Source organism: Podarcis erhardii, assembly GCF_964252035.2.
Source record: "Podarcis erhardii genome assembly, chromosome: 2".
NCBI lineage: Eukaryota > Metazoa > Chordata > Lepidosauria > Squamata > Lacertidae > Podarcis > Podarcis erhardii.
This window is the reverse complement of record NC_138498.1, coordinates 115203460-115227897: the sequence shown is the minus strand read 5'-3', so window position 1 is coordinate 115227897 and position 24438 is coordinate 115203460. Positions and strand designations below refer to the sequence as shown.

The window sequence follows — 24438 nt, the reverse complement described above, 5'->3', positions numbered from 1 at the left end:
GTTGTAAATTAAATATCCATGTTGATTTTCGATTGTATTTTTATTGCTGTGTTTCTTACATTTTTATTGCATTAAATTTTGAATTACTGGGAATGCAAATGGCAAACGTATTAAAATACCACGGGAACAGAATGAAATTCAAAACCACTGAGCCCAGTGCATTGGAATTGCTAAAAAAGCAAAAAAATAATAGAATCGTAGAATTGCAGAGTTGGAATGGACCCCAAGGGTCATCTAGTCCAACCCCCTACAATGCAGGAATCAACTCATTAAGTGGTCTGCCAAGACCACCGGCAATTTTGCAGCTGTCCATGGGGGAAAACACTGGGCAATTGCAGTTCAGGTTGCAGACATGGGTCCCTCCCAAACCTTCCTGGAGATTTTAGGAATTGAGCTAGGACCTTTGGTCGTCAAAGCAGATGCTCTACCCATTGAGCAACGGACCCCATGGATGTTCTGGCGAGGAGGAATCTGTCCCCCTGTGTAGTTCTTGTGATGAGATTTGCCTTTCCTAAATACTTGAGGGAGGGCAATCATCTTTCTTTCCAGGTGTAGGAGATGCATTTCTTTGATCCCACATATAAAACATAATAAAACGTCAAACATTAAAAAGTTCCCCATATAGGGAATTACTATGTCTTCTAAATGTTGTGTATTTCTTTCATGTCCTTGACATCTGATGGGAGGGCATTGCACAGGGCGGGTCCCACTGCTGAGAAGGTCCATGCGGATGCGGCAGGGCTTACAATTCCCATTTCAGATTAAAGTTCACAGGGATCCTAACTCTGCTCCATCTCTCTTCCAGGTGTGAAGTCATGGATGTGGACAAGTACAGGAAGAGGATCCAGAGTGAAGTCACCTGTTGCGTCTGCCTCAGTTACTTTACTCGTCCGGTGGAACTGGGCTGCGGGCACAACTTCTGCAAAACCTGCATCTTGAGATGCTGGAAGGAGTCTGGTGAGAGAACCAGGTGCCCCGAGTGCAGAACGGTTGTAGAAAAGGACTTCAGGCAAAACAGGCTTCTCGCAGATTTGGTTGGAATCATCAGTGAGTGGGATTATGTTGTAGAGAGAGATGCTCAAAGGATGCGCTCAAAATGTCAGAGGCACCAGAAGACCCTGGACCTCTTTTGCCAGGACGACGAAGCCCCCTTCTGTGGGGAGTGTGACACATCCCAAGGGCACAGCGGCCACAGGGTGGTTCCTGTGGAAGAAGCCGTCCAAGACTACAAGGTAAGAATGAACCATTCATAGGAACGGCTAGCATATATGATGGGAATTAAAATCATAGAATTGTAGACTTCGAAAAGATCCTGAGGATCTAGTCCAATCCCCAGCAATGCAGGAATATGCAGTTGTCCCATAAGGGGATCGAACCTGCAACCCTCATGTTATAAGCACCATGCTCTAACAAACTGAGCCAATCAGCAATCAAGGTTAAAGGCTGTCCGCAAACCACTGTCTCCTCTGAGTGAGCGTTTATCCCTCTAATCCTAGGTGTGAGGGATGCAGTCTGCTGTCAACTCACTCTGCTCATGCTCAGGAGCCCTCTCATCTAATTATTGTACACATCCTAAGATAGATATTGGCTATTATGGGACTGAGGCTTGCCTATAAGACTCCACTAGATGTGTATATTAGGTATGATTATGAAAAAAAAGTTAAGCTGATCTAGAAAGACTGAATGATGTTAAGTTGGCCTTTCTAGGGAAAATAAATGCAGCCAAAATGAGTGCACTTTGCAAACTGCCTTTCCTGTTTCAGAATCTGATAATACAAAGCGCAGAGCAAGCATTGCAAGATTGGAAAAAACTAATACATCAATTTATTTGGAATGGAAAGAAATGTACAATTGCTTTAAAAAGGCAAGCAAATAATAAAACCTAGAAGGATGATGATTTGGGCATCTCAGAGTTGCTTGCTGTTATAAAGTGGGAGTTGTGGTGTAGTTGGCATACTGGCGTAAAGTTGAAGATAAACATTTTAGGCTCACAAAGACGATGTCATGAAAGCTGTTTTCAGAAAAATAATTATGGGTGTCAAAGGAGGGTAGGAAAAAGCATTGTGATGGCTCAGATCAAGAGGTGAAGATTTCTCTCCTTGGTTGTATTTCCATGTTGGCAAATCTATTTATATATACAGGTGTAGCCATTCAACAACAACAAGAAAAACATTAGAGACATACAACAACCCTGCTTTCTCCTGTTGTCAGCACTAAACCATGCAAAGAACTCAAGATTCATGAGTTTTAAACCAGTTGTATTAATATAAGTCTATCACTGGTGCTTGATCTTAGGCTATTAGTGCAGGACTTGGTGAGCTGTTTCAGATGAGGAGGAGAGTGAAAGCAGATTTCAGATTTACAGGCAAAGTTCAGATCCACGTGCCTGGATAAATGCATGGTCAGTTTTTTTACGAAGCAAGCCATATATTCCAACAGCTTTAACCAACCCCTCCAAGCCACGCTGCTGCTATAATCAACTAATCTCTACAAGTGCATAAAAAACAAAATCCCCAGGGACTAAGAAACTTCAGAACAATCCTTGACTGCAGAGTTGACACGAACTCTTCTGCTCTCTGCATGTTATTATAGCACATGTTAGAAACACTTTCTCAGCCACAATACCCACACTGTAGTATGATAGCTTTTATTTGCATTGGTGGGCAATTTGTTTGAATGATAATTTAAAAAGAAGGAAATCCAACCTGTGATAGAAAGACAATGACATTTTCTGGAGAAGGAGCTTTCTGGGTCTTTTCTCAGCATTTCTCCATAACTCATCAGTTGCATCTGTCGTAGGCTCAATACTCTGGATGGCAGAAGCAGGCTCTGCAGTCTCAGAACAATAACATAATTCAACTGTCCTCTCTCTCTTATTTTCCTCTCTCTGTCTCAATGACGATTATGATGGTTATCTCCTAGAAACCTCTCACCAGGACCCAAATGAGAAATTTGGTTTTTCTTTTCAGGATCAGCCCTGCAGGTGCCTGGAGACTCTGAAGGAGGAGGAGGCAGAAAACCTGGCGTATAACAGAACAGAAAAGACCAATCACCGCCTGCTTGTAAGTGTCGCTCTTACAGGGAAGTAAGCAAATAATCAAAAGAACTAATGTTGGGCGGGGGGGGGGGGGAGATATAAAATTACATCCTGAAGCCATCAGGCATCTCCACTCTTTTAGATGTCTACAGTGGTACCTTGGGTTAAGTACTTAATTCATTCTGGAGGTCCGTTCTTAACCTGAAACTCTTCTTAACCTGAAGCACCACTTTAGCTAATGGGGCCTCCCACTGCCGGAGCACGATTTCTGTTCTCATCCTGAAGTAAAGTTCTTAACCCGAGGTACTATTTCTGGGTTAGCGGAGTCTGTAACCTGAAGCGTATGTAACCCGAGGTACCACTTGGGGACGCCAATTCTGATGGGAAGGAAAGTTTTCCTTTGCTTGAAAACTGATGCATCATCTGTGAAAATACAAAAATTCAGAAGCACCCAGCCTGTTCCCCTGCAGTAATCCTTTTCATTCTGCAGAAGGAGTGGCAATGCTGCTAACAGCCTGTTTTTCTTTCCATCTATTTCTTGCAGGAGCAACTAATGTCTGATAGGCAGAAGATGAAGGGTGAGTTTAGGCAGCTACATTCGTTTTTGGATGAACAGGAATACCAACTGCTGAAGCAGCTGGAAGAGGTGGAGAATGAGATTGTGAGGAAACTCAAGCAGGTAGGAGAGTGGGATAAGCAGCCCAAGCTTTTCTCCAGGTCAAGGTCACTACCAGACCAGTCTCTGCCTTTGTCATTGTACAAAAAGTGACGTTGCTTGGTTTTGTGGAGCTGGTAGCCGGTTCTCTTATGTTAGGTGCAGGAGCATCTAAGAGAACAAGCAGAGAATGCTCACCTTAATGCAGACTAGAGATTTCTGCTACTTAACAATGATGGAATCAGATATTTTCTGCTCTTGGCTGATGATGGGTCTGCTGCTGGCTCCCAAATTAGTGATGTTGCTTTCCCGGCCTCCTTGTGAGCTTCCCCGAAGCTGCTCTTGCCAAGAGGGGACTGGACTGGGTGGATCCCTTGCTCTGATCCCTTACTGGTCCTCTTTTGTTCCTGCTCAGGGCTTCATTTAAGAGGCTGTGTTCTGATTTTATGACATTACCCTGCTTGGACTGAGGCATGGGGCGTGGGCTTCGATGTATGGCCAGTCGCGGATTCTGAGTTCTCTTCTTTTTCTCTTTCCCCTGCAGGATATTAGAAGCACTTTGCAGAGGTAAGCAGATCCCTCTTCTTTTCCTTTGCACTTTGCGGTTCTGTGAAGCTAGGACTTTGTGACTTCCAACTTTTAACAAATCATTAGGGGCCCATTTTTTCTGAGGTTCCTATTTTCACTTCAAAACTCCCCTCCTCTCAGTTTCTATCTTTTGATTCCTCCTGCTGTAATTCTGATTCTCTTTCCTTTTCCAAAACAGGAATGTATCTATGGCAGCATTTCAAGTTGCTATCTAAAATCTAAACAGTTTATTTCCCATTGGAGTAATGTTTTACGTCTCCATCCTCTGTCCTCTGGGACTGGGTGGTGCTGTGGGTTAAACAACAGAGCCTAGGACTTGCTGATCAGAAGGTCGGCGGTTCGAATCCCCGCGACGGGGTGAGCTCCCGTTGCTCGGTCCCTGCTCCTGCCAACCTAGCAGTTCGTAAGCACGTCAAAGTGCAAGTAGATAAATAGGTGAGGTAAACGGTGTTTCTGTGCGCTGCTCTGGTTCGCCAGAAGCGGCTCAGTCATGCTGGCCACATGACCTGGAAGCTGTATGCCGGCTCCCTTGGCCAATAAAGTGAGATGTGTGTCGCAACCCCAGAGTTGGCCACGACTGGACCTAATGGTCAGGGGTCCCTTTACCTTTACCTCTGTCCATAGTCTTGGGCTTCTTTGCTATTCATCTTAATGTGGGGTTCCCTGCTTGTATTAATTTTAGGTTTTGTTTTTCTTCCAACAAACCATTGTTCACACTTCTATTCCCTGCACTGCTTATTTCAATATTCCTTTCCTCTTATTTTTCACCTTGAATCTGTCCAACTGGTTTCTGAGACCTTTGTGATCCTCTCCCCTCTCCTCTTCTTGCTTCCTTTGGGAATTCTAGGTTGGAGAGCAAGTTGGTGTTTTTAAAGCTTTTATTTCTCTACAGGCACGAGGAGAGATCGACATTTGGGGGTACCAACAATATCCCTTATGGATTGATGTGCAAATTCTGGAACTTCGGTCATATCAATACATTTCTGGCAAGTTCCTTTCGGCAGTTCAAAGGTAATAGCTACAAGAATTTCATGCTGGATATTGAACTGTTGCATATGTGGTTGAGGAAAAACTCAAGGTGTCCTCTAATGCTAGGAGACCAACAACATTGTGAAGGCCACAACTTTCACTTCTCTGAAAACATGTTTATTCCTTCAGCAATAGTGTCACACATGGAAATTTATGCAAGGACACTAGAAAAAACTCACACACTTCTGTGACTAAAGGTTTGTATGACTTAAGGCCCACTGAAACCAGGTGGTCTTTTTGCAAGAATATTGTGGTGAATTTAATAATTAGTGCGGTAGTTTCAATGACACTCTGTCACAACTCAGGTTTAGCCAGGCCTTAGTCTCCAGCACTTTAAGGCAATAACCTTAAGAGGTTGATTTTCAAAAGCAGATATCCTTGTGTATAATGATGAGAGAGACAAAAGATCTCATAAACAGAAGTCAAATGTGATTATTTGGAAACAAGTGAAAAGACAAACAAGGTTCTGGAAACCGAGGAATGGTTAAGGGAGTTGGGTATGTTTAGCTTGGAATAATAATAATAATTTATTATTTATACCCCGCCCATCTGGGTGGGTCTCCCCCGCCACTCTGGGTAGCTTCCAACAAAATATTAATATACCGTAATACTTCAAACATTAAAAGCTTCCCTAAATAGGGCTGTCTTGTAAAAGTCTGGTAGTTGTTGTTCTCTTTGACATCTGATGGGAGGGCGTTCCACAGGGAGGGTGCCACTACCAAGAAGGAAAAGAACAGACTGAGAGGACAATATAGTAGCCATCTTCAAATATCTAAAGGGCATGTAAGATGGAGCAAGATTGTCTTCTCCTGCTCTGGAAGGTAGGACTCAAATGAATGGCTTCAGTTTACAAGAAAGGGGATTCTGACTAAACAAGGATATCAACCGACTCTTTTTGTGTGCTATAACATTCATTAACACCACGACGGTCTGATGCTTTATCTCTCTTGCTTTCCCTTTCACAGGCACTGTAACATCAGGACTCTCTCTGCGGAAAGGTAATCAATCATAGTTATTGCTCTCCTTCTTTGTCCTTGGCCAGTTGGCTTTTGGGAGAGAAAATGGTGGCTTCACAGAGCTTTTAAAATAGGACAGAGGGCCAAAGTTTGGCTACTCTAGCAGTGAAGCTGAGGTGAGGCCCACCATCCAGTCAGGAAAGGAACCCCCTTCCTCAATGATCCCTGGAGTGGATCTAAGCCAGTGGTGTCCAAAGCTTTTTCAAAGAGGGCCAGATTTGATGAAGTGAAGGGCTGTGGGGGCCAATCAGAGGTCAAACCAAAGATGCTGAGGTTTTTTTTAGGGTTGAAGTTGTTGTGTTTTGTTTTTTTAGGATTTTACATCAGGAGATAAACTGCCACAGGGGCAATTAGGCCCCCAAAACGGTCTTTGTCCATGCCTGACCTAAGCTCATGACGTCTATCCTCCTGGCTATTTCCTCTCTGCGTGACGCCAATACCTCTCCTTCACAAAAGCTGCGTTCTCTCCTGCCCATCTTTTGCGTGGGGCCAAAAACCTGCCTTGAGCTGCCTCTGGGGCCACAGCCCTTCAGAAAAAAGAAGAAGAGAAATGTGTAGAAAAGTAACTTCCAGTGTATTTCTTAATTTTCAAAATCAAAGGATCATGGGTGTGTCTGTGTATCGATGCCATTAAACAGATGACAACAAACTCCAGAATGTGTTGTATTTTTCTTTGGTCTGGTGCCTGAGGCTACGTCGGGCATCCCCCTACACTTCTGGATGCAGGGGTACATTTAGCAATCTAGGAAACCGCAGCAGGGACTACAAGTTGTCAATTTCACAAAATGGAAGCAATCAGTGTTAGAAAGTTTAGATATGTAAGTTAATCGCCAAATGACACCTTAAACCTGTGTTACAGTCGCCACAATGGAATGTCTGGGCACCATTTGGCAGGGGGGCAATGCCATTTTTTATTATTTCTATTATGTACTGAAGTTCTTACCCTGGGCCAGCAGGGGGATATTGTAGATAGTTCAGGTCCACATATGCAAATAAGGGATAGAAAGTGACGTTCAGTGATTGGATAGTTACATAAAGTTGTTACAGTTACGTTGTACCGGAGCTCTATATAAGCAGGCTGGCTGAACCCTTCAGTTCAGTTCTGTTCTGACCTGCGAATAAACAAGAGCTGTTTGGAGAATTGCTGTGTCGTCTGATATGTTCACCCACAACTTAACAATTTCATTTCTATACTGCTTTATATTTTAAACACAAAAACTCAAAGCGGTTTGCAACACACTGAAACATCAAAGGTAAACAATTCAGAATAAAACAAATTCAGGCTTCAAGGAGAATATTTCCGATCCTTCCCCATATTTATTTGCCTAAACTTTATAGAGAAGAAGAAGAAGAGTTTGGATTTGATATCCCGCCTTTCACTCCCTTTAAGGAGTCTCAAAGCGGCTAACATTCTCCTTTCCCTTCCTCCCCCACAACAAACACTCTGTGGGGTGAGTGGGGCTGAGAGACTTGAGATAAGCGTGACTGGCCCAAGGTCACCCAGCAGCTGCATGGGGAGGAGCGGAGACTCGAACCCGGTTCCCCAGATTACGAGTCCACTGCTCTTAACCACTACACCACACTGGCTCTGCCCCATAGTAGAAAGACTCTAGGAAGCCAGTGTAGCATAGTGGTTAGAGTGTTGGGACTAGGACCTGGGAGGTGAGGGTTCAAATCCCCACTCAGTCTTGAAATGCACCAGATGACCTTGGAGTCAGTCACAGCCTCTTCACCTACCTCACAGGGTCGTTGTGGGAATTAACTGGGGGTGTACTTAGTGGAGAAAAGGGTGGTATATAAATGCATTAAGTTCTCCTGAATATCTAAGTAAGAAAGCTGGAGGGGCCAGCCAGGTCGAGATGTCAGTCGCAAACATGGTATCCAAAAATCTCAGCATGGTCACAATTGGACCTGCGCCAGTTGCAAAAAGCGCCTGGGGGATTTTTAATGCTGGAAACTGGGTGATCACACAAACCCCCAGCCAGAGGCAAAATGCCTAGAACATCCTTTAAAAAATAAAAATAAGATAAAACCTGGCAACCCCTTCTCAAAATACAGGAAGGCCCACCCCCAACCCCACATTATATTATGGAATGGCAAATTTCTGGACATTTATCCATATACTGTGCACTAGTGGCCAAAATTGTGTAAATCTTTTGGAACATAGGTAAAGGTAAAGGACCCCTGGACGGTTAAGTCCAGTCAAAGGCGACTATGGGGTTGCAGCCCTCATCTCTCTTTCAGGGAGAGGGAGCCAGTGTTTGTCCACAGACAGCTTTCCGGGTCATGGGGCCAGCAGGACTAAACTGCTTCTGGTGCAATGGGGCACCGTGACAGAAACCAGAGCACATGGAAACACTGTTTACCTTCCTGCCACAGTGGTACCTATTTATCTATTTTTTTTTTTAAATAATTTTTATTGGTTTTACAACATAAACAAAAAAAAACAAACAAACATAACACGACTTCCCCAAACCTCCCCTTCACTGCATCCTTATTTTAAAATTTTTTAGCAATTCTTCATCCCTTTTTATATTTAATTCTCTTTAAAAATTTTTTTATAAATTTCAATTTTTATAGCTGTAATTCTTTGTATCCAATCCCTTGACATCTTAACATTCCGTAATTTTACAACAATTTTTAAGATAAATTTTAAATTTTTTCCAGTCCTCTTCCACTGTCTCTCTCCTCTGGTCACGGATTCTGCCGGTCATCTCTGCCAGTCCCATAAATTCAGTCACCTTGGTCTGCCATTCTTCCAGAGTAGGTAGTTCTTTAGTCTTCCAATACTTCGCCAAAATAATTCTTGCTGCTGTTGTTGCGTACATAAAAAACGTTCTATCTTTCTTTGGAACCGTTTGGCCTACCATGCCCAAGAGAAAGGCCTCTGGTTTCTTTACAAATGTCCACTTAAGGATTTTCTTAATTTCATTATATATCATTTCCCAGTAGGCCTTAATCTTCGGGCAGGTCCACCAAAGGTGATAAAAAGTTCCTTCACATTCATTACACTTCCAACAATTATTGTTGGGCAAATGGTATATTTTTGCAAGCTTAACTGGGGTCATGTACCACCTATAGATCATTTTCATTATATTCTCTTTCAAGGCACTACATGCCGTAAATTTAATGCCTGTGGTCCATAACTGCTCCCAGTCAGCAAACATAATATCATGACCAATATCTTGTGCCCATTTAATCATGGCTGATTTAACCGTTTCATCCTGTGTGTTCCATTTTAGCAGCAGATTGTACATTCTAGACAAATTCTTGGTATTGGGTTCTAGCAATTCTGTTTCTAACTTTGACCTCTCCTTCTGAAAACCTAATTTTCTGTCCTGCTTAAAGGTTTCATTGATCTGGTAATAATGTAACCAGTCTCGGACTTTAGGTTTCAATTTCTCAAAACTCTGTAACTTTATCTTTTCACCATCATATTCTATAATTTCACAATATTTTGGCCAATCTGTGTCCATGTTCAATCTTTTTACCGCCTTGGCTTCCATTGGTGACAACCACCTGGGTGTTTTACTTTCAAGCAAATCCTTATATCGATTCCATACATTGTACAATGCTTTCCTAACAATGTGGTTTTTAAAATTTCTATGTACCTTTACCTTGTCATACCATAAATATGCATGCCAACCAAAGTTATTATCATAACCTTCCAAATCCAGAATGTCTGTATTCTCAAGAAGTAGCCATAATTTCAGCCAGCAAAAAGCTGCTGCTTCATAGTAAAGTTTTAAATCCGGCAGGGCAAAGCCCCCTCTATCCTTTGCATCAGTCAAAATCTTAAATTTGATTCTGGGTTTTTTGCCCTGCCAGATAAATTTAGATATGTCTTTCTGCCACTTCTTGAAGCAATCCATCTTATCTAGAATTTGCAATGTTTGGAACAAAAACAACAATCTCGGCAATACATTCATCTTAATAACAGCAATTCGGCCTAACAAGGAAAGTCTCAATCTTGACCATATATCAAAGTCTTTCTTCACTTCAGCCCAACATTTCTCATAATTATCTTTAAATAGGTTCACATTCTTAGATGTTAAGTTCACCCCCAGATATTTTACCTTCTTAGCAATTTCCAAACCAGTTTCTCTTTGAAAACTGTCTTTTTCCCCCATCGTAAGATTTTTTTCCAGCACCTTTGTCTTATGTTTATTTAATTTAAAACCTGCTACTTGGCCAAATATTTCAATAAGTTCCAAAACTCTTTTTGTACTGGCTTCTGGCTGTTGTAATGTCAAAACTAAATCATCTGCAAATGCTCTTAACTTATAATGTTTAGTTCCGACCTGTATACCTTTAACCAGCTGGTCCCTTCTAATCATATTTAGGAAAACCTCCAGTACCGATATAAACAATAGAGGGGAAATTGGGCATCCCTGTCGTGTCCCTTTCTCTATTGGGATTTCATCCATAACCATACCATTTACAATTAGTTTAGCCTTTTGCTCAGAGTAAATTGCACTTATACCATTTTCAAAGTTCTTGCCTACCCCCATCCCTTGGAGATTCCTCTTCATGAAGCTCCAACAAATATTGTCAAAGGCTTTCTCTGCGTCCACAAAAATCAAGACAGCTTTTCTATTTATGTCAGTTTCCAAGAGTTCTAAAATATCTATAATGTTCCTCACGTTATCTGACAATTGCCTGCCTGGTAGAAAGCCTGTTTGGTCCATGTGAATCTCCTCTAACAAAACTTTTTTAAATCTTTTTGCTAAAATGTCTGCAAAAATTTTATAATCCACATTCAAAAGTGATATAGGGCGGTAATTCTTAACTTGATGTTTCTCAGTTTCTGTCTTTGGTATAAGTGAGATAAATGCTTCCTTCCACGATTCGGGAGCCTTTTTCCCCTCGAGGATTTGGTTACAGACTTCTTTCAATGGTTGTATTAACCAGTCCTTCAGTACTTTATAGTATCTCGCGGTTAATCCATCTGGTCCTGGTGATTTTCCCAGTTGCATGTCCTGGATGGCACTCTCTATTTCTTGATCTGTAATTTTCTCATTTAAACTCCTTCTATTATTTTCAGAAATTCTTTTTAAGCCATATTTTCCAATAAATTGTTCTATCTCTTGTTCATTCTTTGGCCCTTGCTTATACAATTTCTTGAAGAAACTTTGAAAGCAATTACTTATCTCATTTGGTTTGTTTATAAACTTCCCATCTACTTCGAGTGATGTCACCGTATTCAGCTTTTGTCTCTTTTTCAATTGCCAAGACAGTAGTTTCCCACATTTATCTGCCGACTCAAAAGTCTTTTGCCTCATTTGTTTAATTTTCCATTCTATTTCCTGATTCATCAGTTCCATATATTGTGTTTGATAGAATTTTATTTCTCTTAAAATCTCATGAGATTTAGGCTTGGATCTCAGTTTCTTCTCCCCATCTTTTATTAGGTTCCAGATTTTCTCTTTCCTCTCATTCTGTTTTTTCCTCGGTACCTATTTATCTACTTGCACTGGTGTGCTTTCGAACTGCTAGGTTGGCAAGAGCTGGGACAGAGCAACGGGAGCTCATTCCATCGCGGGGATTCAAACCGCCGACCTTCCGATTGGCAAGCCCAACAGGCTCAGTGGTTTAGACCACAGCGCCACCTGTGTCCCTACTAGAACATAGAGAGGACAGTGGAGAATGGTATTACTCCAGAAAGAAAAAAGAAAAAAAGTGGTGTTATGAGTAATCAAACCTCGGAAATACACTCTTTCCAAAATTGACCTTTTTCGAAATGGGCTTTTGTCATGATTAAACAATTTAAATGGCAAGTTCACAAGATAAGCACCTTGGAGCATTGATTGCTTGCTCATAATATGTGCCATCTCTCTCTCCCCCAACCCCCTCCCCGTGTGTTTGGACATCGCTGCATGCAATCAAAACAGAATCCTCTTTAAATTCTTTTATTGCAGTGGTTTATAAAAATTAAACATCCGAGTGTTTCTCTTAAAAACAGATCCTTTAAAAAAACATTTAAATCAGCAATAGTCAAAAGGAAATAGGAGACCACTGCAAGCAGATGAAAACATTAGCAGGGACAGAATATGCCAAATTAGAGGGTCTATCAGAAAAAATAAAGAATAAATCAAAACAGGAATTTGTTTCAAAATGGGAGGTTTTCAAAGAGTATCTGAAAAATATAGTAGTTTAAATTCTGTTGCAGCATTCGAGGAACTTCAGTAATAGTTGCAAGGTAGGTATAAGAAATTGGATATATTAAGAAAAAGTTTAATTATGATAAAAGTGTGTTTTTGCAATAAGTAATATGAAATCAAATTATGGAATAGATGGGAGGTTGGGTCTTTAGTGTTAAGACCAATATATGTTTTATTGTTTGCTAAGAAAATTATGTGTCTATGGTTATTCCTGTGTGTTATTTCATATTTGTGTTTTTTTCTTTTTTCTTGCTGTATCAATAAAAATCTTAAAAGAAAAAGAAAAAGAAAACTTTAGCAGGATTTTAATCTCACTTGGAATGTAACAAATGGTATGGATAATATGGAGTGATATAAAATGTAGATTAAGGAATAATATGCAGTTTTAAATGTTAACGATAGGACCCATGAAAGGGATGGGGGGGGGGGAGTCCTGAGATTCAGAGTAATCTCCATATACGGAGATGTATTTGGACCGTTACAAAATTATATTTGTAGAATCAAATAAAAACGATTTAAAAAGGAAATAGAACACATGTAACTTGTGCGTGTCTGGATAGGCTTGTCTACACACAAATGTTTTAAGCAGGCGGCAAAAATAGCACAGGGAAGGAGCCCGTCCAATGTCAATATGAAGGCAGTTCTAAAGAGTGGATGCAGCCACGCCGAAATATCAGTTTCTTACAAGTACAGAAAAGCGTGTGGCCCCTGTCGGAGCACCAGTTCTGCAGGTCAAAGGGGTTGATATGGTGCAGCTGTAGAACCAGCAAACCACCAACTTGCTCCGAAGCGACTGAACGCTCATTAACTTACAGCCTGCAAACTGCAGACCACGATTTTGCAATGACGCCGGAAATCGGCGGAACTCCTCCCGCAGGATCAAGACGGGGGGGGGCGTGTCCGTGCAAGAGCGTTCCAAGAGCCGCTGATTGGCTGCGGCGTGGAACGCGGTTGCCCCGCCCCTCAGTCTATCCATTCATAAAACGTCCCGCTTGTTAGCAGGGCGGCCGCCTGTGAGTTTTGAAGCTGCCCGAGTTCTTGGCGCAGATTTTAATTTCGGGTCTTCCAGCGCCTCCCTTTTACTGCGGTGGCGTCTCCGGTGACTTAGATCCAAGTGGCCTCATCTTGCTCACCTCCGCCAGGTGAGGTGCTTTGCAATTGGCTGCTTTGGGTGGACTTGGGGGGGGGGGACACCCCTCCTTTTGGGGAAAGGATGAGTCAGAAATCTAAAAAGCAAACCTACAAATATTTGAAGCGCTCCAGATGGAATGATCTAAGCTGGTTTGCATCTCAGCTTTATTCGGTGCAAAGACTCATTATTCAAATAAGGCTGCTGCAATCCTTTTGGCAAACTCAGCGTTGAACGGAGTAAAGCTTGCTTCCGAGTAGATTGCATTGTAAGTGTGCCCAATACTGTATAGGCCTATTTGCCAGCACGTTGCAGTTCTTTATTATATTATGGTAGTTCTATTATTATTATTATTATTATTATTATTATTATTATTATTACTACTACTTTTCAGATTCATACATTTCAATAATTTTAAAATCATTTTGACATTTCAAAACTTGACTTCCTTCCCCCTCTTTCTGTGGTTCCTTAAATTTATAATATCTTCGGCATATCCAAATTCATTTAATTTGCTCATTTATTCATCTTCTTTAAATATACACTCTTATGAAACTGCCGGTTATTACAATAATCCTGCCAACGTTCTTATCTATTCAGTTTATTCAATAAACCATTTCCACTCTTTTATGAAAAGTTTATCTTTATTTTGATTTCTTATTCTTCTAGTAAGTTTCACCACTTCTGCATTTTCCGTAAGTTTTTGTATCCATTCTTCCTTTGCTGGGATGACGACTTCTTTCCATTTCGGGGCAAGTAACATTATGGCTGCTGAGTAAGTTTCTATACAGATTCTGTCCCTATAATTCCCAAGAGAAAAGCTTCTGGTTTTTTTATGAACGTTATTTTCAGACATTATGGTAGTTCTTACGATCATAGAATTGTAGAGTTGGAAGGGACCACGAGGGACATCTAGTCTAACCCCCTGCAATGCAGGAATCTCAGTGGTCTGCTGTTCATGTTAGAGCCTGTGATTGTACCTCTTGTATGGGATATTCATACTGACTCTAAATGTTTTATAATAATAATAATAATTTATTATTTATACCCCGGCCATCTGGCTGGGTTTCCCCAGCCACTCTGGGCGGCTTCCAAAAGAACACTAAAATACAATAACCTATTAAACATTAAAAGCTTCCCTAAACAGGGCTGCCTTCAGATGTCTTCTAAAAGTCTTGTAGTTGTTTTTCTCTTTGACATCTGGTGGGAGGGCGATCCACAGGGTGGGTGCCACTACCGAGAAGGCCCTCTGCCTGGTTCCCTGTAACTTGACTTCTCGCAGCGAGGGAACCGCCAGAAGGCCCTCAGCACCGGGCCTCAGTGTCCGGGCAGAACGATTTTATCAGAATTTATATATGGCTTATTTGGCAAAAGAAAACAACAGCGCCTTAAAGCCATTTATTGTAACATGTTCCCTAATTTATTATCTAGGCCAGGAGGTGTGTTCCATTAACAATGCCCTGTTTCAGATTAAAGTTCACAGTGACCATAAACCTGCACCTCTTTTCAAGCTGTGGCTCTTTCTGAAGGAAGAAACGTCTCTCTCTTGACAGGAACGAAGCTATGGCTGACGAGAAACGCAGGAAGGCATTTCAGCAAGAGGTCACCTGCCCCATCTGCCTCTGCTACTATACCAGCCCGGTGGTTCTAGACTGTGGGCATTGCTTCTGCCGTATGTGCATCATGAGATGCTGGGAGGAGCCGGGCAGAGATTCCAGGTGCCCTGAGTGCAGAAGCACTGTTGCGAGGAACTTGAAGGTGAGCAGAAATATCTCCAACTTTGTTAAGATGCTCAGGGACTGGGACGCTTCCGCAGAGAGAGAGGCCCGAAAAAGGAGGTCAGAATGCCAGAGGCATCAGCAGCCCTTGGATTTGTTCTGCGAGGACGACCGTGTCCCCTTCTGCGGAGATTGTGCCGGACCCCAAGAGCACAGGGGCCACAGAGTGGTTTCCGCGGAAGAAGCCGTCCAAGTATACAAGGTAAGAATGAGCGGTGGATGGGATGGGATGGGAGTGGCCCCTTCAGGGTTCAATGCTGCTCATAAATCTGTTCAGTGGCATAAAAACTCCGACTTGGGAGATTGCAAAAATCAATTTGGGACCAAGCATCCAATTCTCTTTCTCTCTCTAGATCAGGTGAGGGGAATCTTATGCCCTCCTGATGCTGAGAGCCAGTGTGGTGTAGTGGTTAGAGTAGGCATAGGCAAACTCCGGCCCTCCAGATGTTTGGGACTACAGTTCCCATCATGCCTGACCACTGGTCCTGTTAGCTAGGGATGATGGGAATTGCAGTGCCAAACATCTGGAGGGCCGGAGTTTGCCTATGCCTGGGTTAGAGTATCAGAGTAGGAGACCAGGGTTCAAATTTGCACTGAGCCTTGATGCTCACTGGGTGACCTTGGGCCACTCACTGCCTCTCAGCCTAACCTGGCTCGTTGGGAGGATTACATGAGGAGGAGAAAACCATGGACGCCACCTTCAGCTCCCTGGAGAAAAGGGTGGGATAATGAATACAGTGGTACCTCAGGTTAAGTACTTAATTCGTTCCAGAGGTCCGTTCTTAACCTGAAACTGTTCTTAACCTGAAGCGCCACTTTAGCTAATGGGGCCTCCTGCTGCCGCCACGCCGCCGGAGCACGATTTCTGTTCTCATCCTGAAGCAAAGTTCTTAAGCTGAAGCACTATTTCTGGGTTAGCGGAGTCTGTAACCTGAAGTGTATGTAACCTGAGGTACCACTGTAGACAAATACATAACACTACAACTCCCATCAGCCCCAGCAAGCATGGGCAATGGGAGTTTGGATCATTGGGCCCTGGAGGTTGTGAACCGCCCTGAGATCTCCTGTTGAAGGACTGTATCTAAATGTAATTATTATTATTAATAACAATGAAAGCTAAGAGCAAATGGTCCCCCACACCTGCTCTACGTGACTGTTTTGATGGGCTTGTGCAATGGAAAACTCAAGAAAGACCTTTTCCTTTCCTTCCAGGAACAGATCAGCAACTGCTTGGTGACTTTGAAGGAAGAGAGAGAAACACTTCTGGTCTATAAAAGAGAAACGGAAACGGAAAGGCAGCACCTGCTCGTCAGTATTGCCAGGACTGGGAAATGAATGAGTTCTAGAAGCAATAATTTTTTGGAGGGGTGGGGGTGGGGGAATTATTATTATTATTATTATTATTATTATTATTATTATTATTATATTTATTATTATTTATTATTATTTATTATTATTATTATTTATTATACAAAGGATCTGGAGCCATTTTTCCTGGAACAGATTATAAAGTAAAGGTAAAGGGACCCCTGACCATTAGGTCCAGTCATGACCGACTCTGGGGTTGCGACGCTCATCTCGCTTTATTGGCCAAGGGAGCCGGCGTACAGCTTCCAGGTCATGTGGCCAGCCTGACTAAGCCGCTTCTGGCGAACCAGAGCAGCGCACAGAAACGCCGTTTACCTTCCCACTGGAGCGGTACCTATTTATCTACTTACACTTTGACGTGCTTTCTAACTGCTAGGTTGGCAGGAGCTGGGACCGAGCAACGGGAGCTCACCCCGTCATGGGGATTTGAACCACCGACCTTCTGATTGGCAAGTCGTAGGCTCTGTGGTTTAACCCACAGCGCCACGCAATACACTCTTTGATGATCCAGCAAAATCCCTAATCTTGTTGCTGAAATAACTGGATACACAATAACACATGACCCCAAGACACTACAGCGAGTTATTTGGACAACTTGGAGGTGACACAAGGACCTGGTCTCCTGGCGCCACCATTTCTTAAGCCAGGTTGTCTCAGTGACTCTGACTCTCATTAGTCAGAAAGAGACAGAGAACAGGACCTCCAATGGCAGAGACCAGGAAGCCCATGGAAACTGAGCTTCCCTTGCAGTTTTGTTCTGCACCTCACCCCCAGGGATCTAGGTCTTCCAAACCATCACCAGGGAGCTGAATTCTCCTCAAGGCCAGTCTATTCAGCCTAGCTGTAAACAGGCTAGGAATATTATATTGAAGTGGATAGGCCAGGATTAGTTTAAAGGTTATTTTTATTTTTTAATAATAATTTTTAATGGTTTTACAAATTAGCTTTTCATTCACAAAAAAGAGAAGTACAATCCAAAAATATAGAATTCTTCAAATTTTCTTCCTTCCATCCTCCCTTTCGTGGGGTCCACTAATAATAATTTTCACTGCATATTATATTAACTTCCATATATCCATACATCTCTATTTTCTCCTATAGTTCTTTTCACGTTGCAAGCATCATTTCAATCCTGCTAATGATGTTTTTAACTGTTTACAGTGTCCTGTCAAATATATTATAAAATTTCCCCAAACTTTATTGAAGTTTTTATCGTCCTGATAGGATAAGTCTAAGTTTTAGAGCCACTGGTTTCCTTGGAAATGTCTGGTCACCCATAACAAGTGTTAATTCAGAGAGAATATTTAAGGGTGGGCCCCGTTATCCTTCAGGAAACTCCATTCCCTGCAAAAAGCTGATGTGATATTCGGGACAATTCAGAAGGGACCTTCCTAGGGAAGTATCTCTTGATGCTGCGAAGACCGGCTATATTCCTGGAAATGCCCTCCTTGTCCCCTCTCATTCCCCAACCTCACCCACCCAACTCTTATCTGTGGCAGAGGCAAATAGAGAAAGAGAGAGAAAAGACGGTGGCCGAGTTCAGACGTCTGCACCACTTCTTGGAGGAACAAGAGGACCTTCTGCTGGAGAAAATGCAAGAGATGGAGGAGGAGATTGCAAGGAAAAGGGAGGAGCACCTAGACAGGCTCTCCAGGGATCTCATACCCCTTGAAACACTCATCCTGGAGATGGAAAAGAGGCTTCAGCGGCCAACCAGTGAAGTCCTGCCGGTGAGACTGTGAAATAATAATAATAATAATAATAATAATAATAATAATAATAATAATAAATAATTTTATTTATATCCCGCCCTCCCCAGCCAAAGCCGGGCTCAGAGCGGCTAACAACAGTAAAAGTAACACAATTTACATAGCATTACAACCAATTAATTGAAATACATTCTAAAATCAATTCATTCTAAAAAACAAGCGGGCCAGTCCCCTTTGCGGTGCAAGGCTGGCTCCAAATCATTGTGTGCCTCTGCCTATGTAGGGTGGCGGCCAAGGCTGTAGCAGGCCAGAGCAAGAAAAACATGAGATGAATTCATCTTAAGAAACCAGGAGCATTTTTGTTAGGATAACAGGGGATGAATTAAAAAAGGAAGATCACAAACTATTCATGTACGCAACGACCGCCGCTAGAATCTTAGTGGCTCAGAAATGGAAATCCCAAGAAATCCCAATTTTAATGGAGTGGCAGGCAAAAATGTTTGAATACATAGAATTGGCGAAATTGACTTATAAGATCCGGAACCAAAAAGAAGCAAAGTTCAAAAAGGATTGGAGTAAGTTTGTTGAATATATACGGAGTAACTGTAAGAATTTAAAAACTGTAGCAGGATTAATGTAAACCTTGTGATGTGGATGGAGTGTAAATAAGAAACTGTAAGAAAAGATTTGAGACATGAAAACCGTTGAAGGGATGGAAGGAAGTCCGGGCGCAATAAGGCGCAGGGTAAATAAGAAGACATGCAAATTTTTGAAAGTAAGAGTATTTATTTGTTGTTGTTACAAAAAAATAAAAAGTATTTGGGAAAAAAATATTCATCTTAATGCAGAGTAGAGACGCCTACTTAAAGTAAATGGGATCGGACGTTTTCTGCTCTTTGCTCATGGTTGGTTGTCTAATGGCTTCCAATGGCTCATTCCTGCCCCGCTTCCGAGCTTCCCAGAGGTTGCTGTTGCCAGAGGGAAGCTGCCTTTTGCCATGGTCTGATCCATCAGGGCTTCCCTCCTGCTTCCTTTTAAGAGGTTGTGTTATCTTCTGGGGCTGCATAATTTCCAGCGCTGAGGGCCTTCTGGCGTTTCTCTCATTGCAAGAAGTGAGGTTACAGGGAACCAGGCAGAGGGCCTTCTCGGTGGTGGCACCCGCCCTGTGGAACGCCCTCCCACCAGATGTCAAAGAGAAAAACAACTACCATACTTTTAGAAGACATCTGAAGGCAGCCCTGCTTAGGGCAGCTTTTAATGCTTAATAAGTTATTGTATTTTAATATTCTGTTGGAAGCCACCCAGAGTGGCTGGGGAAACCCAGCCAGATGGGCGGGGTATAAATAATAAATTATTATTATTATTTAGTCAGGTGCTTATACTTCATCCTTCAGGGCATGGGATTGGGCAGGGATTGTATGGTCTGGGCCAGGCATTGAGCTCCGTTTTCTTTCCCCCTTTTTGCTGCAGGATATTGGAAGCCTTTTGAAGACGTAAGTGGATCTCACTCATTTTCCTTTGTTTCATTGGCAATGGTATGCCTAGCAGGTCGAAAACATGGTGGTGTTGAGGTTTGTTTGCCCTTAACCATCTAATGCCTTTTTACGGGCATAAATTGGTGTCTTGAAGTTGAAACCTGCCCTGTTTTCATTCCAAAAATCACTGGTTTTAGCAGTGCTCCTTACTGTCTGTTACATCCATTTATATCTTTTGCTGCTATGGCAGTTTTAATGTCTTCCATTATCACATGGTGGCCTTCCACATCCAACACAGAATTTCTGGTAACACTCTCCGATGTCTCTGACTTTCCATTTTGACAAGTGCCTGTTGTCACTCTTTGCCCTGCCTGTGATTTTTGTGTGGTTTTAAACTGACCTCTGGTGAACCTCTCACTAGGTCTGGGCGTTATGTCGAAATATCATCCCAAACCGTTTGAAGTCCATATCATGCTATCAGTTTCTTTCTTTTTTTAAAATAACTTTTATTAAGTTTTCCATTTTAACAATCCAATCAGATCACATTAAATATTCCAAATTATACAAATACATATCCTATAGTCCAAATATTTTGCCAAATTATAATTTTTCCTATGCTTCAGGTTCAGTGGGGTCCAATCATCGTATGTTTCTACTGCCTTGAGTGTCCAATAGTCCCTTCTTTAAATCTTCCTGTTGTTATCCTTCCTTCTTTCATAGCCTTTGAGTTGTTTCCACAGGCAATAATATGCTTCTGTGTGAAATTTGTATGACTCTCCCTTTTTTTTTTTTTTTGCAGTTGATAAGTCTATTATTTGCAGTATATCCTCACACGTTGCTATTTATGCCAAATCAATCCAAAAGTTCTTCTCTGGTGGCACACACTATCTTCTCTCAGTTCCGATGAAATGAAATCTAGGCGTTCGCTCATTAATTTTCTCAGACAGGTTTCATCAAACATTAGTCTTTCCAGGGGAGATTTGCCAAATCGAACTTGAAGTACAGATTTAATAATAAATTAAGAGCTCACCTCCCCCATGACTATTTGTCACTGCAACTCGGTCTATCCCATAATGGCGGATCCCAATTAAAGAGTGTGTCACATCACCCTTCCGGAGAGTCTTTTATCATGCTATCCGTTTCATAGTTTTTGATCTGGCAATATATTGCAAATCATGAGATCTCTCTCTCTCGTGTGTGTGTGTGTGTGCGCGTGCTATGCAAAAATAACAATGTGGGGGAAACTGTTCAGACATTTTGATACATCATTATATTGTGATGTTTAGCTGTTGATATTTCACGAAGTTGAAAACCAAATATCACCCAGCCCTAGTTCTGACAAGGAGCTGAGAGGCCTCCACTTAGCTAAGTAAAATGTCATCAAAATATGGATTAGTTAGGGATACCAAACATCAGAAGGTGTGTTATAAAGAGTTAGGCCATTAAAACAATATAGTGGCCATACCTCTTCCTTCCATTTATTTTTGTTCAATGCAATCTAGGACTTTGGACCAGATGGAGAGCTGTTAGGATTCTTTTCTTTTGTTTTGTTTTAAGGTTTGAGGAGAGAGAGGTGATTAAGACACCGGTGGTTTTTTCTCCTGCATTAAACTGGAGGGCGTGGGAATTCAGTGATATGAACCCATTTCTGGAAGGTGTCATACAGGAATTCAAAGGTAAGGAAGAATGGTTGCAAGCATTTTGTGCTGGCTGTGATTTTTGTCCAGATCTGAGTGTGTGGCGAGGAGCAAATTCCTTTGTAATGTTGCTGGGGACAGGACAATTGAGAAAGCTATTATTGTTCATTAGTGGAATGGGCTCTGCTCAACATTCCTCCTGTAACCTCAGCTCATAATTTTGTTCTTCAGAATTGTTTTGAAGTTACTCTTCAGTTCATCTTTCCAGACACTGTAGAAACCATACCAGTGTGTGCTGAATCTCTCTTCCTTTTCCTTCCCCAGACGCCCTAACATCTGATCTGAGATATCTGAAGAAAGGTAAGCAGTGAGGTCTGATAAAGCTCTGGATATTAGGGTTAGGGTTCAAATGTGGGCAAAGTCTGGAAGAAACGGGAGCATCCTTATCTTCAACATGGTGGCTGATTTTTAGGGTGGCGAGGAAACAATTCGAAGTTTCGAAGCTCAGGATGTTTGCTGATTCTTAAATATTCTTAAATATTTATATTTTACTAAGTTTCTATATGGCCTTTGATCCGAGGATTGCAGGGCGTGGTTTACAATACAGTTGTACCTTGGTTGTCAAACGCCTTGGTACTTGTACGTTTTGGCTCCCAAACACCGCAAACCTGGAAGTGTTTTGGTTTGCGAACGTTCTTTGGAACCCAAATGTCCGATGTGGCTTCTGTGGCTTCCGATTGAGTGCAGGAAGCCATGCCTTGGTTTCTGAACATTTTCAGAAGTTGAACGGACTTCCAGAATGAATTCTGTTCGACTTCCAAGGTACGACTGTACAGTGGTACCTCGGGTTACAGACGCTTCAGGTTACAAACTCCGCTAACCCAGAAATAGTACCTCAAGTTAAGAACTTTGCTTCAGGATAATAACAGAAATCACATGGCGGTGGCAGGAGGCCCCATTAGCTAAAGTGGTCTTCAGGTTAAGAACAGTTTCAGGTTAAGAACGGACCTACAGAATGAATTAAGTTCTTAACCCGAGGTACCACTGTATGATGATGTTGTTGTTGTTGTTTAGTCGTTTAGTCGTGTCCGACTCTTCGTGACCCCATGGACCAGAGCACGTCTGGCACTCCTGTCTTCCACTGCCTCCCGCAGTTTGGTCAAACTCACGCTGGTAGCTTTGAGAAAACTGTCCAACCATCTCGTCCTCTGTCGTCCCCTTCTCCTTTTGCCCTCCATCTTTCCCAACATCAGGGTCTTTTCCAGGGAGTCTTCTCTTCTCATGAGGTGGCCAAAGTATTGGAGCCTCAGCTTCAGGATCTGTCCTTCCAGTGAGCGCTCAGGGCTGATTTCCTTCAGAATGGATAGGTTTGATCTTCTTGCAGTCCATGGGACTCTCAAGAGTCTCCTCCAGCACCATAATTCAAAAGCATCAATTCCAATGTATAGAAAACATTAAAATGCATCACATGGCAACAACTGGATTATGATCCCTGTTCTCTTCTGTTTATTCCCCCTCCCCACAAAAAAACTCCATTAGCAAAAGTGACCCTGGATCCAGAGACAGCTCACCCCCAGCTCATCCTGTCTGCGGATCGCCTGAGTGTGACGTGCGGAGATATGTGTGAAGAGGTGCCCGACAACCCGAAGAGATTCAACCAGCTCACAGTGGTGCTGGGAAGAGAGGCGTTCACAGAAGGCCGATATAGTTGGGAGGTTACTGTGGGAAATGAGGAAGAATGGGCTCTGGGGGTGGCCCGGAAATCTGTGAGGAGAAAGGGCATGTTCAACTTCACTCCCCAGGAAGGGGTCTGGGCTATGGGGAAGTGGAGGGGTCAGTACAGGGCCCTCAGTGATAATCCTTATCACCTGCACCCCACCGGCGAGCTCAGAAGGATCCGAGTGACTCTGAACTACACCGGGCAGCGAGTGGCCTTTTTCGATGTTGACAGAGGAATCGCCCTTCTTGCCTTTGCAGGGGGTTCCTTCTCTGGAGAAGACCTTCTCCCCTTCTTCTGGCTGCAGGAAAGAGCCCATCTCAAGCTCTCTCCGTAGAACAGCCAAAATAGTGCAGGAGGTCGGAAGAAAAATATTGCACTTCTGCCTGCTGGGTGGTTATTGGGGGGGGGGGCAGCAACTGGGAGTTTTGGGAAGACCTGAGGAAAACACTCTAAGTGAATTTGAAATACAAGTGAATGCCTAGAAGGTACAAAATGATATTATCCCCTAATATGGATTCCTTCTCTCCATGGCCCCCCAAAATTGACTTACCACTTCAGATATGTCAGTGCTACCTATATGCCAAAAAAGGCCATCCTACAGGGTAAGTTTATTTGGGGGTGGGGTTGTGATTGAACTATTGTGATCATTGTGAAAGTGGACAATATTTCATTTTGTAGCACTTATTCCGTTAAAGATAATCAGCAGTTTGTTCAGCAAAAGTATCAACTGCATTCTAAAAAAAGAAAGAATTCGATCAAGAATCTTTTTGGCACACGTGTCCATCTTGTGTACTTGTATTAATGGGTTCTTTTGAGTTATTTAGACTTTAAAAGCAGACTGTACGTATGTTTAGCTCTTTATAATAAAATAGTATTCTTATTTTCCATAATAGATGTACTTAAATTGTCTTGCTTCAAAATACAGCCAAGCCATGCTAAAATAAAATGGTATGGAGTAATACAGTAAAATTTATTGGTGTTAAAGAAAATCTGGGGTGATAAGGGTTGCAGCCTGGAAATCAGCTAACGTAGCACCCATTTTTAGCAAGAGATCTGGGGGAATATTGGAAATTACTGGCCGGTTAGATTATCAGCTGTCCCAGGGAATCTGGTGGAAAGTATTGTTAAAGATTAAA

At 42.3% G+C, this 24438-nt stretch overlaps 1 protein-coding gene across 1 annotated transcript; it reads left to right on the top strand.

Annotated features, from left to right (window-relative positions):
- Positions 1-808: 808 nt before the first annotated feature.
- Positions 809-24002, top strand: LOC309336318 (E3 ubiquitin-protein ligase TRIM7-like). Its single transcript, XM_081851940.1, has 10 exons — positions 809-1232; positions 2970-3062; positions 3582-3716; positions 4237-4259; positions 15145-15595; positions 18120-18491; positions 19941-19963; positions 21503-21621; positions 21907-21942; positions 23122-24002. The coding sequence occupies exons 1-10, from the start codon at positions 816-818 to the stop codon at positions 23634-23636; spliced, it is 2184 nt and encodes a 727-aa protein (XP_081708066.1). The 5' UTR covers positions 809-815; the 3' UTR covers positions 23637-24002.
- Positions 24003-24438: the final 436 nt, after the last annotated feature.